Here is a 14,155-nt window from a genome sequence, read left to right as displayed (position 1 = left end):
GAAACAGCCACACACACACACAAAAGAAAATATATTTCATTAGACAATTTCAGAAACTGCAAATGAATTATACTCTCTGCACTGGCTTTTCGCTTTTTTTAACATAACACTATCTGTATGAGGACGCAGGGCTGCACAGGACCCTGAAAACTGTAGCCGGTGTATTTCTGCACCAATCTCCTAAAATGATTTCCTGTGGGCCCCCTTCCTGCTTTGTTCTTGGTCACCCGGTGGAACAAAAAAAAAAAAAAAACCTGGAAACGCCCCTGCTCTTGTGATCTATGTTTTCGCCCTCTTTGCCTGCAGCTTCTCCACTTTTAAGAGGTTTTCATTTGTAAACCGTCTTTAGCGGTGCACCTGTAGCCAAACAAAAAAAAAAAAAAAAGGAAAGAAGGAAGCAGTGGGAGAGTCCGTTCTTCATTTGTGGGCGGTGCTCGGTCCCCTGTTCTTCATTTGTAATCTGCCGCTCTCCTCGCTTAGTATACCTCTGGTTGCGCACGTGGACACATTTACGCGTCCTGCAGCCCCACGCGCGCGCGCTCGCTCGCTCGCTTGCGCACTCACTCAACCCAGCTTTTTGAACCACTTTTAGAGACTTTCACATCTGGAGCCCGATGCTGTCAGCTGTTCTTTGTTGGGAACTTTTGGTAAACTTGCAGAGAATGAGCTCCGCATAGCCTCGGCTCCTGCTCTTATCTGCCCCCTCCCCATCCAACTCTCGTTCTCCCCCGTCCCGCGCTCTTTCCGAGCCTTTGTTAAGAAGTATGGTAGATAAAGGTCCCCTGTTGACTTCTGCCATCATTTTTTACCTGTCCATCGGGGCAGCCATTTTTCAGGTGCTGGAGGAGCCTAACTGGAAGAAGGCTGTGGAGGAGTACAAGGTCCAGAAGCACAAAATACTCAAGGAACATCCGTGCTTGTCCTTGAAGGATTTGGACAGAATATTAGAGGTATGGACACCTTCATTCAAAATGTTCTCTCTGAATTCCTGAAGTGTTTCGTAGATGAATGAAGATGACTTTCTGTTTAGTTTTACCCAAAGGGTCGGTGACATTTGAGTGAGTACTGAGGCTCAGCTGGTGTGTAAGCTTTGACTACAGACCTCCTGGCTTGATTAATGAGGAGCTGTTAGACTTTTTTGGCCCACTTTACCAGTTTAATCCCATTTATGAATCCACTACTGAACTGTGCCTGATTTTTTTTTTTTTTTTTTTTTTTTTTTTTTTAAATACAAATGAAGAAAATTCCAGCATAAAGTGATGCAGGAAAATGCACAAATTGTCTAATAAAAACACCTTCTTAGCTTCTTAACTGTTTACCTGCCTCCAGGCCTAAGTTTTACTGCACCAGAAGCCTTTGGGATAATTGTCACTAAACCCTCTTATCTATGGTGGTGTCTTGCTTTCCATGGCAAACGAGGATAATTATTTTATTAGCTGTAAACTAGACACTGTATCTGAAGCACTGATGAGGGTGTGGAGGTCTTATCTGTGACCTCGGCTTTTAAAATCTGTAGTACTCCATGTTCCATTTACAATTTCTTGTCACGGTGGCAGTTTCTTTTTTTAAAACCAAAAAACGGTGCCACTGACCTCTGTGGTTTCCCCGTCAGCACAGAATGGCCACAGTAATTCAATGCTCCTGTGATTTTTATGTTTGCCCCATGCTGTGCTGTTTGTTCAGTTTCTTGGACTGTGAGAGATTTATGACCTTTCTTTTTCCATGTATCTGAGTGTTTAATCAGAACTTGGTGGAGGAAAGTTTTTCACCAAGGTAGAAGAGTGCTGAAGTGCCCAGCAAATGGCATTTGGCCCAAACATGGCCCATATTTGCTGTTTTCTTTCTGACTTGAATCAGCAAAAGGTCCACTTTTATATCAGCCAAAATGTCTTTTTTTTTTTTTTTTTTTTTTTTTTTGTTTTTTAATTTGTGGCATCTGGGCCAGAAAAAGATCTGAACTCCTGCATCTCATGAGATCAGCACGGTATATATGGGGAGAGCGAAAGGGAGCTGAATCTGCCAACTAATACCTTTTTGTGGTGTGTCTGGATGAGACCCCTGGCAACAACTGCCAGGTTAATGATCCTTCCACAGGATACCTGCAGAAACATACTTCATCTAGGAGGATCTTGATGACCAAAGTCTCTTCTTTTGTCATCTTGGCTCAAGCTGAGTTAAAAATATGAGTAAATTGTGGTGTGTGGCAAATTTAGAAAAGGGAAACAACAACGCTAGAACATAAAACATTCATAAACCAGGGTCGTATCTGACCTACTCATGACACTTTCAGCTCTGAGGCAGCAATGGAAAGTGTTGTGCACCAGATGCAGCTCTCAAACTCATCCAGAGACGGCAGCATCAGTAAAACCAAATATGAGCCAAAGAAAACTGCCACATTTCGGCCAGACTTTTATTGCTTTCTGGGACACGTCAGGGGAAAAAAAAAGAGAAGATGACACTCTCCATCTGCCAAAGATGAGATTTTAGGCTTCATTGCTATCCAGTTTTTTTGGGGGGGGGGTTTCTATTTTTATTTTTTTGCATTTTGCACTTGAAACATGCCTCAACATGTCTCAACCTGTCCCCCTTTATTTTTGGGCCCAGTATTGGGGAGATTCATTTCTCTCCCATCCCCCCTCTGTCTCCTCCTCCTGCTTCTTTGTGTTTGAAAGGCCTGAAAGGGTGCTAACAGCCGAAACCCCTGCAGCAGCCAAATTTGCATATGAATGTAGATGGGAATACTGTGGCTGATTTTGGAAATTTCTCTTTTGGTGGCAGCTGCTGCTGTAAATCAGCTGAGAGTTTAGTTAGTCTTAGTGGTCGCTCAGCCGTAACGGAGAAGACTCCTGCTTCTTTTCTTTCTCTGATGTCCAAGGCAACATGATGCCATGATGTGTGTGTGTGCGTGGGGTGGGGGGGCAAAAGATCATATTGACATGGTCCCCCAGCTCCCCAGGCAGCTGTGTCCTCCTGTTGCAGTAGTACTTTTCCTCCATTTGAGTTTGCAGAGACACCTACTGCAAAGGCATTGCAGTCAGTTTATTAAAACATAGAAATATACGTGCTTTTTATTGGGGGGGGGGGGGGGGGGGTTAAGCAGAGATTCTATTAGATTTCCACTGTGGAAACTTTTCTCAGCTCGTTAACGATTAAATCAAATGTAAGCAGACTTAACAAGAGACGGCAACACTCTTGTAAAAGTTCTCTTTTATTAACAAGGAGGTTTACTATTAACTGCAGGAGCCTTGAAGTGGTCACAGTGTGCAGATTGGATTTTATGGTCCATCAACATTGGCTCTTGAGAGGCTGCTAAAAGTTCACCAGGGGGGAGAGTGGCGGGTCGACATTATCTCTCCTGCAAAAAACAGCAGTGTGCTTTGTGTTTCAGCCCAGAATAAACAAGAGGGGGAATTGGTAAAGTTCACATGTGTAGGTATAAAAGTATTCTAAGAGCTGCTTTTGCAGATGCGCATCTGTTAGTTTCTCAGTCAGATTCACCCCTTATTTGTCAAACTTAGCTTAGCAGAGGGTGTCATCGTGGTGGTTACATCCATCTTTTGTGTTTGTATTTATCATCCTTTTTTAGCTTGTGATGCCAGCATTAACCTGTCATATAAATTGAGAATTTTGTTAAGTATTTACAGTTGTCAAGTCTGATGCAATGTTGGTGCAATTGTAGTTTAGTGAGTCACCCTCCCACCCCCGAGAGGTCAAACAACAGATCAGGGGTTAAGCATATGTAGAGGCATGGAGATAAACATAAGCTATCCAAATCCCATTCAGAAGCAAAATCTAAACACATGATTCTCTAACTCTCTAACAAATGCAGTATTCATTCTCTAATGAAGCACAGCATCGTGACATCTTGCGGAAATGTGATGTTTGTTTGTGCACATGGACAGAGGGCCCGGCAGGACTAAATTTTATACTATGCACAAATAAAGAGTGATTCATGCTGTTATTTTTGAGAAACTTTCCCTAACTTTGCCAATACATCACCATCTGATGCCTAGTTTCAAATTTGACTGAAGTAGACCGCCATCACTGACTTTAGCTCATTGTAAAAGGAGGGTGGAAAATACCCTTCGTTTACTTAGACTTATAAATGCTGCTATCTGCAAGCTGCAAGCATAAAAAAGGCGCTTTATGTCAGAAATATTATTGCAAATATTCTTGAAATAGGGCTGGGTCTTATAATCTAATGCCTCAGCATCAAATCCATCCATCCAAATGCAGGTGAACGTCAGAAGTGGATTTTAAGCTCCACACCATGATGTTCACAGCACTAACGTCTGCAGATTCCAAGAAAAAGCTTCACTTTTTAGCATTCTTTGTTTTTAGATGCCTTAAAAATGTTTTAACTTGTTTTATATTAATTGTATCTTGAAATGTTTTTTTTCCCTAATATCAAATGACATAGACAATGAGGAAAAGCAGAGTAGATTTATTTTTAAGTCTTTAACTATTTGTGGCCATGAGCACACATCAGTAGACTGTTGTGCAGTAGTAGCATGGGAAACCCTGCTGAATCAATGATTAAATAATCTGTAGTTTATCCAGATAGCTGTGCATACGATAGTGTCAGTACATGCTAATTCAGCATTTAGGTCAGTGCAACCTCTCTCCAGATAAGCCCTGTTAGCTTTGAAGCTGCAGCAAGCCAGGTTTGATTTATTTAAGTACTAATAAACGTAAATGAATTGGATAATGAAGAACATGCTGTGGTGTCACCAAAGCAAGTCTGCGTTTCATTTCATGGTAGCAGCCTAATTCAAAGCAGCCACTCGCAAATCTGTTAATTTCACCATATAAAAAAAAATCTTTGCACTTTTAAAGCTGGCTTACAAACTCACTGCTTTCTCTTCTTTATACATTAATTAAATCCAGACAAAGATGGCTAAAGTTGTCTGTAGTTTTTCTTAACATCAGATAAGATGCATCATCCGATATCTTCCGTGTTTTTCAGTTTGTTTGTCTTTTATTTTTTTTATTTTTCCTCATGCGTGGATCTTTGGTTGGTACATGAGTTCAGATGTCAGTTTTGTTACCCATATGCATTCTTTGACGCTTATCCACCTCTTCATCAGAAAGTAATACATAATGACACAGAAGAGCTTAAGTTTCTTCGTTCATGGCAGCTTAATCTGGGCTGCTGAGCGCTGCCATTCAGTTCTATTGTACTGAAACTGGAAGAACACAGGAGCTGGAGTGGTACGTTGAGCCGCTGGCTGTCCTGATAACAGCGGTTTCTTTTTCCTTTTTTTCTTTTTTACTGTTGCTTATCAGTGTGCTGCAGCAGCAGCAGTGCAAACCTGCAGTTAGTTAAATGCAAATAAAACAAGCTTTTAGTCACAGAGTCAGGCATGAACTGTGTTCTGTGTGTGTGTGTGATGAGTGTTACTGTTGAGCTGTTTTTTGTGGTACTGTTTTAAATATTTAAAGTACACATTATTGCCAAAAGTATTTGCTTGTCTGCCTTCACACTCATATGAACTTGAGTGACATCCCATTCTTAATCCATAGGGTTTAATATGATGTCAGCCCACCTTTTGCAGCTATAACAGCTTCAGTTCTTCTGGGAAGGCTTTCCACAAGGTAAAGGAGTGTTTATGGGAATTTTTGACCGTTCTTCCAGAAGCACATTTGTGAGGTCAGACACTGATGTTGGATGGGAAGGCCTGGCTCGCAGTCTCTGCTCTAATTCATCCCATAGGTGTTTTGTCAGGTTGAGCTCAGGTCTTTGTGCAGGCCAGTCAAGTTTTTCCACACCAAACCTCGCTTTGTGCACTGGTGTGCAGTCATGTCCAAAATGTCTTGGTATGCTGAAGCATTAAGAGTTCCTTTCACTAAGGGGCTGAGCCCAACCCCTGGAAATCAACCCCACACCATAAACCCCCCACCACCAAACTTTAAAACTTTGGCAAATGCAGTCAGACAGGTACCGTTTTCCTGGCAACTGCCAAACCCAGACTTGTCAGTCAGATGGGCAGATGGAGAAGTGTGATTTGTCACTTCAGAGAACATTTTTTTCCACCACTCTAGAGTCCAGTGGTGGTGTGCTTTACACCACTGCGTCCCGCTCTTTGCATCGCACTTGGTGATGTAAGGGTTGGGTGCAGCTTCTCAGTCATGGAAACCCATTCGATGAAGCTCTCTACACGCTGTTCTTGAGCTAATCTGAAGACCACATGAAGTTTAGAGGTCTGTAGCAACTGACTCTACAGAAAGTTGGCGACCTCTGTGCACTATGCACCTCAGCATCTGCTGACCCAGCTCTGTGATTTTTACATGGCCTACTTCATGGCTGAGTTGTCATTCCAAAATGCTTCCACTTTTTTTTATAATACCACTAACAGCTGACTGTGGAATATTTAAGAGCAAGGAAATTTCATGACTGGACTTTTTTGCATAGGTAGCATCCTATCATGGTACCTGCAATTCACTGAGCTCCTGAAAGCGACCCGTTCTTTCATAAATGTTTGTAGAAGCAGTCTGTATGCCTAGGTGCTTGGTTTATACACCTGTGGCCATGGAAGTGATTGGAACACCTGAATTCAATGATTTGGATGGGTGAGTGAATACTTTTGACAGTATAGTGTATTTCATCTCACTTGCAATTGGAATGGAATGATTGTTGCTCAGCATAACAAAAATGACACACTGTGAAACACTGATTTGAAATATGGCTCATAGAGCACAGAATTATGCTGGAGTCTATGAATTTAGGTAGATCTAACAGATAATCCAGGAACCTTGAGAAAATGGTTACATTTTTATACATTGTCACATAAAACAATCCACTCAGGTGCATTCAGCTCTAGATGCATCAACATGATCCTGCCTTTTATGTGTTTATTGGGGTGGGGTTGTTGTGGGGAGTTTTTACTTTAAGGTCTTGGAGGCTGGATTAAGGCAGATTCTGGCTCGTGTGTCCTAAATTATAATAAAATGCCATTTTTGGCTTTTGAATGATGTGTTTATGTGCTGTTCATCACCACTCACAAGTGTGTGGCTGTGTTGGAAACCCAAAATATTCACTTTTAACAGCCATCAAGACGGGGAGGAGTGCAACCAATAGCTGTCCTACAATTACACTCACTTTTCTCCAAGCCTTCTCTTTTTTCCATATAGCTCAAACTGTTCTCAACCAGCATCAGTTCCTTGGTCATTCATTTCTGTGGGAAATGCACTATTAGGAGGTGGTTTGTTAGTAGGGAGAGGGGACCATGCAGGGACCTCCATTTGGAAGAGTTTAACATGTTGTCCAACTCCACAATGGATAAATTTGTTTGTTCTTTTCTAATTAATAAGTAGTTTTACCCTGACATAACTGAAAATGTTTTGTTCATAAGTCCTCACATAAACTTTATCATGTTGCAGAGATGTTTAAGTGGGTTAAGGTTACTTAAAGTTACAAGCGTCTTGCCATCATCAGCGTTGTAGTCCAGTAATGCATTGCAGTGAAGTCTGTGTGTGGTTTATTTTATTGAAATCAACACTTTGTTTTACCTCTTTATTTAATTTGCCATGCACTCCATGTGCAAATTTGCAAAATGCAGTTTGCTTAACAAGATTTGCAAAATTTAGAGTTGCATGTTATAAAGATGCTTTACCTCATGCAGTCAATTTGTTTGCTACATAAGCCGCCCAGTTTGAACTGTGCGGTTTGGCAACGGTGGCTCGGACAGTGGCAGGCATGTGATGAAGCCAGTTTAGCAACTTTCTCCTGAGTTTGTTTGGCCTCACATTGACACAAAGTCCTCTTTATCTTTGAGCTGTTTATATCTGCCAGAGCTTTTTGTGCTTTTTGCCCGTTCGTCAATCTCATTAGTGACCTGAGGCATCCTCTGGCTGACCTTGTAACCTTTTATGGAACTTTTGCACTGCAGAGCCTGTTGCATTTTCAGTCTGGCTTAATTTTAGATGTTACCACATCTTCTGTTTGACATGTACTGAGGGTATCTGGTGCTTGTTTTCATGCACCAGCTTGCACTGTGCTCTAATCGTATTCTTGTCAGTCATTAGCTTTGTGTGAAACCTAAGCAGTTTAGAGACCGAACATGCTCAGATCTTCCCTGTTAAGTTAGAAAAACTTAGAGCTGCAAAAATAGGCTAGACACATTTGTTTTCCACAAAGCAAACAAAATTGAAACTTGTGGGATAAAATTTCATATTGGTCTCAGCTGTGAGCAATCAATGAATTGCTTATTGTTCATCTCCTTGTTTTAAGCTTTAAATATCCACTATGATTTCCAGAAAGTTGTGCAGCTGTGTTATAGAAATCACTTTTCATTAAAACATCCCCACAACCTTGGAGGCTGTCAGCCTGGTGCGTAGTTATATTTCTTGAGAGGTGCACGTCAGGTTATGGCGTAGGGTTCAGAGGGGATTTCCGGTTATGTGATCAGGACCGATGCAGAAGTCTAAATCAGGCCTTACACCTATAGTTGCATTTTAAGGTTAAGAGACCTCGGCTGGCCAGGTGAAGCTAAGTGTGCAGTGCAGTGTCTTCACCTCCCCCCCCCCTTCATAATAGCTGTACAGGAGACAAATTTAAACTCACCTCTTTACATTGTATTAAAGTTTGCATTATTAGGGGCGTGGCCTCTTTGATGGACAGACGTCAACACAGGTGGCTGTAGCTGCTAGTTGTCTGCTGCACTTCACCTGGAATCACTGAACTGGACTTGTGCATCATGTTTGTGCTGTTGGTGCCTTTTGGAGCATTTTTAATGCAGTTAACTGTCTAATATTATTGCTTGCTGTGTGGTACAGGCAGTTTAAGAATTTTGTACTTAAGTTTTGTGTAAGTGAAGTCAGCTTCTAATATCAGTATCTGTGCAAAGTAACAGACTATGTATCTGTGTTTGTGTGTGTTGCACCAATACAGTTGATTGATACAGCTTGCTAACCAAGTTGGCGCTCTACCCTCCCTTCAAAATACGATCACCTCTGGCTCCAAAACAATACAGGGAGAGCTAAAAGTTTCCTACAAATTTCTGACATGCTATCTCGGAGCATGTGTTAGCTAAGCTAGCCGATACCATCTGTCGTACCCCCCCACTCCACCCCCCCACCCCTTCCAGTCTGGAAGGTGTCTTTCATCTGATTCAGGTTCTTCTAAGTTGGATGCTTCCTCTGACCGGGTACATGCAGTTGCTGTTCCTGTAATCAGTTTTATGCAAGCAAGATTTAAGCCTCAACATAGCCAATAAGTAGTTTACCTCATGCATATAAATGTAAGCAGTCATTAGATGTTATGGGCTGCTGGCAAAAGTGCGTAAGCGAAGAGAAAACGACTGAGGTTTTTCCTCTTTAATTTCTAGTCATGGACTGAAAACAAACTTGGTCAACACCGCTGTCATCCTAAAGCCCAACAGTCCAACTGTGTTGTTTCAGAAGACAAAAGAATGACCTCCCCTTGTTCTGGTAATTACAGAGGAGAACTGTAACAGGCCTGTTATTATTAGAGAACCAAGCATCTTCCAGGACTTGAGGGCTTATGTGAATTTTGCCAACGCCTGCACATTTCCCCCCTTTGCAGCCCTCAGAGAGAGTGTGGGGTAGTGCATTGTCCTGGCACACATGGCTGGGTGTTTGCTAATTCCCAGGAGGGAGTATTCAGTTTTTGTTGTGGCTGTTCAAGGACATGTATGGTTGGGGATGATTGATTAAGTGCTTTCTGCCTCATCATCTGGATTTCAAAACGTCATTGGAAGAGTCGGCCGACATATTCCACACATAAGCGGGTTAAACAGGGTTTTTTGGGTCTTGGGGGGGGGGAGGAAAAACAGTTCAACAAAAAAACTACTTTCAAACTACCTGATCTTTTTAATCCTGCATCATCATGTTATTATGAAATCGCTGTTTAGGTTTGCAACATGTGCTTTCCTGTTTCTCTACCAAAGTAAGCAGAGGCTTGGACTACAAAGCCCCCTCAGGTTAAAGACGAATCTCCAGGGTGCCTGAGTGTCGTTTCAGCTCATCAGTAGTCCTCGAGATACCATCAGCCTATCACAGGAAGGATGTGCTGAAAGAAATACAGCTTACACAGGACGCACTTCCTGTGTTCTTGTGCTGAGCTCAGTGGGCTCTTTCAACTGCTAATTGATGGCACCCGTCTGTTCTATATTTAATTCTCTTTAAGGTGAGTCTGATCTTTTCTCATGCACACTCTTTATTTTCTGTGTCCCCAGGTGGTGTCAGATGCTGCAGGCCAAGGAGTCACTATAACAGGCAATAAGACTTTCAATAACTGGAACTGGCCAAATGCCGTTATCTTTGCCGCCACAGTTATCACTACCATTGGTAAGTTCTTCTGGATGGTCGTCAGCCTGATTTATGAAACAGATGTAGGATCAGTTCAGATCTTAAGCAGAATTGGAAAACCTTGGATCTTGTTTATATGAAATCTTCTTAGATTTATACTCAATTTTAATCTTAAAGGAGCTCCATGTAAACTCAGAAGACAGTTATTAATGCCACCAGCCCATGCTCATTTGTATCAGTCAAAGCAGCAAGATATACAGACTGTCCTGTTTGTAGTGTATGTTATGCAGCCACTGAGAGAGCAGCATATATACACCATATCCCTGAGCATCAGTATATTGACAACAGAGTTTACTTGGATATGATAAAGCTACTGATGTCAGATAGTCTATTTGTGTAGCTAAGTTAAAACTTGGTGGCTACATGTCCCATGTTGTTACTGTAGAAAGCCAGTGTTAGTTATACATCTTTGATTTGTGCCTTTTACATGATTTATTAATGGCTAAAATCAAAACTGTTAAGTTAGATGGTGAAGTAATTTGGTAATGTAGCCAACTGGTGTTTCCACTCGGATGATTTTTGCTGGCGATAACGTTAGCCAGCAAGTGTCTGCAAGCCAGCTAGCTGTAAGTAATCGGAAAAGATGAGTTTCTAGGTTTCTTATCCTGTATGAAGCCACATTGGTGTTTAGTTTTTTGTCCTTGTAAGGAGTTTGTGTTGGGGCCTGTGTTGTGCTGGGAGCTGGTTGTTTGTTGACATTAGTGATTAGTGGACTCTGTTTCTAAGCTAACTTTATCTGGTACTGCTCACTGTTGGAGCTGGAAGTGAAGAGAGGCATTGAGACACTCAGGAATGAGCAAAAGCCTCACATCCTTTGGATTCCTTTACGTAGAAATAAGTCCAAAAGCTGTTGGAGGCAACCAAGAGGGTTACAATCCATTCAGATGTGGGTAATAAAACTGTTTAATACATGAAGTAATGTTACATAATTCACTTTTGTGATAAGAGAGTGCTTATCCCTGAATAGTAAAAGATGCTAAAGTGGCTTCTTGGAATCGCTTGTAACTTGCTTGCCTCTGATCGAAGTATCTCAAATCAGCTTAAACTGACTACACATCCCTTGTAGAATGGCCTCCCCTTGTTTTCTGATTATACAAGGCAGGACAGGTCAGGGAGTACTCAGAAACCAAAAGAGGAAAGCAGACTTTTTTCAAGGATGAGATTATGACCATAGTAGTGGCAGAGGATGGAGATGGTGTTGTGTGGCGCACTGCAGATGTACAAGTTACAAATAGGTTTGTCTAAATGCAAGTACATTGTTAGGAACTAAAGGAAATATATTTATAAGGGAGCCTAGAGGAATGCCAGATGTTGGAAATCTTACAGTCCTCAGTCTGCATAGTTTTTGTAGTTTTGGTCATGATCTGCTTCTCCATGTTATTTGTATAATGTAATGTTTGTGTTTTTTGTTTTGTTTTGATTTTAAAGGCTATGGGAACATTTCCCCAAAAACATCATCAGGACGTGTGTTTTGCATCTTCTATGGGCTGTTTGGTGTGCCTTTGTGTCTTACCTGGATCAGTGAACTGGGGAAGTTCTTCGGTGGTAGAGCCAAGCACTTGGGCCTGTATTTAACAAAAAAAGGCCTGTCGCTGGTAAGCTGATACTCCTGTTTTGTTTTTCTTTTCCTTTTCTTTTCTGTCCCTTTTTATTTCTGGGGAAAGTACCCAGATCTTTTGTTCAGTTAAGTGTCTCTTTCTCCCCACCAGAGGAAATCTCAGTTTACCTGCACAGCTATCTTTCTCCTCTGGGGTGTCCTGGTGCATTTAGTCCTCCCACCTTTAGTGTTCATGTCTCAAGAGGGTTGGACCTACATCGATGGATTGTACTTCTCATTTGTCACCCTGACCACAATTGGATTTGGGGATATGGTGGCAGGTAAGCTGAGGGGGGGAAAGGCTTCTAAAATGTAGACAACTAAAAGTTAGTTAAAAGCACAGGGAAAAGGTCTCTTGATATCCTCAAACTTGTCAAATTTCCTGCACTTAAATTCAAATTCCTGTTGTTTGTCTCTGCAGGTGTGGATCCAAACACGCAATATCCACCTCTGTATCGTTACTTTGTGGAGGTTTGGATTTATCTAGGCCTGGCCTGGCTGTCTTTGTTCTTTAACTGGAAAGTTCGGATGGTGATTGCAGCCCACAAAGCCCTGAAGAAACGTCGTAAACTGCGTAAGCTCTCTCTGGAAGAGCTCAGGCACTACAAAGAATCTAACAAAGCTGCCCTTAGTTTGCCTCCAAGTCCAAATGATGTCAACATTTTCAGCTTCTTGTCCAAGAAGAAAGAAGGCTACAATGACTTGATCAAGCAGATTGGGAATAAAAAAGATAGCAGCACCAATGACGGCGAAACAGTCAGTAAATCTAAAGACATCAGTCGCTCCAAGAGCTGCAGTGATGCTCCCATGTTTAACGGGCACACTATCCTCAGCCTGGACCGTTCGCCCCGCCAGAAGAGGCGCTATAGTTTCAGTGACCGTGTCACTGTTGCTTTTTCAAAATCTAAGAACTACCTCCTGGGCTCAGACAACGGTTTACTGCTAAGAGAGGACCAGGTGGAAGGCGAACTAGACCAGGACCAAATGTTTGAGAACCAGTTGGACAAGGACGTGGACCTGGAGAACGGAGGAGAGGGAGATTGTGGCTCAGGTAACTGCAGGGCGTGGGACTCTAAGGATTACCATTCTCTAACGTTCCAAAATGCCAACATCACCTTTATCGATGAGGAGAACTTCCTCAGCAATAACTCTGAGGAGCTGGAGGACGATGATGAGGATGACGACGATTCTAAAGCAAAACTCTCCATCACTACATGCGATGAAAACATTGAGACGAACTCCAAGGAGGAGCAGAGCTCCGAGTCTGAAGAGTCCGTCTTTATGAGTGACGGTTCAGAACACAGCCACTCGTACGAGAAACTCGTAGAGGAGTACGCAAAGGAGGACAACACAGAGTCCTGACACGTGAAGTGTTAGAGAGGAAAATCCCATTGCACTTTGGTCTGATCATGATTCAAATCAGATTTCAAAATAAACTTGAACAAATGATGTCCTTCATTTAGCTGAATCTGAACTGCAGAGTATGACACATAACCCCAGGAGTATTTATCAACTGATCTGTTTCTTTTTTTTTTTTATGGTTTGAAAAAGTATAAGCAACATTTTATTGTAATGTCTTTTTTTTTTCTTCTCTATTTTCACATGGGATTTCTCATGATTTCCTGTAGTTTCAGTTATTTATAATCACCATATTGGTGTTTTGTTTGGGGGGGGGGGGGCGGGGGTGTTGTTTTTAAATATATTTATTCAAATGAAGGACAGAGTAGCTTTTATTCGGTGGTTCCGTGTCTGTCTGTTTCTTGCACAATTCCACCAAATGAGGATAGAGCAAAGTTAATCCCAGTGCACAATGTTCTTTTATCATCTGAGCCAAGCATGTCTTAAAGAAATGAAGGGCCAAATCTTATTGTTGTCTGAGATTTCAATTTATTTTGACTGTAAGAAGCAGAGTTGTGACTGTACTCTATCCAACACCTGAGTCCTAGATCAAACAACTTTGTGAACAGACTCTAAACTTGTGAAGTTGGAGGGGGGGGGGGTGTTTGTAGTTTTCTGCACAGCTTTTCTGAGCCTCTTTAGACATGTTTCCTGAAATTGATATTATGAGGGTGTCGCTACCTTATTGGAACCCTTTCACAGTAAAAACATTCCCGCTGTCAGCCTCCTTAGCACCGTTTTACTCAATTGTATTTGCCATGTAAATATTGGCTTAAAGCCCGTCAGTAGCCACAAACACAGCTCTGCTCAGGACGTGGCCTTTCTACTCGT

General features: G+C 41.9%; 1 protein-coding gene across 1 annotated transcript; it reads left to right on the top strand.

Annotated features, from left to right (window-relative positions):
* The first annotated feature begins 673 nt into the window (after window positions 1–673).
* kcnk5a (potassium channel, subfamily K, member 5a) lies at window positions 674–13,525 on the top strand. Its single transcript, XM_030719240.1, has 5 exons — window positions 674–950; window positions 10,197–10,308; window positions 11,758–11,924; window positions 12,039–12,207; window positions 12,348–13,525. Exons 1-5 carry the CDS (start codon window positions 765–767, stop codon window positions 13,286–13,288), a joined length of 1,575 nt encoding a protein of 524 aa, XP_030575100.1. The 5' UTR covers window positions 674–764; the 3' UTR covers window positions 13,289–13,525.
* The last annotated feature ends 630 nt before the right edge of the window (window positions 13,526–14,155 follow it).

Source organism: Archocentrus centrarchus, chromosome 22 (genome assembly GCF_007364275.1).
Source record: "Archocentrus centrarchus isolate MPI-CPG fArcCen1 chromosome 22, fArcCen1, whole genome shotgun sequence".
NCBI classification, from domain to species: domain Eukaryota; kingdom Metazoa; phylum Chordata; class Actinopteri; order Cichliformes; family Cichlidae; genus Archocentrus; species Archocentrus centrarchus.
This window is presented reverse-complemented; position numbering and strand designations above follow the sequence as displayed.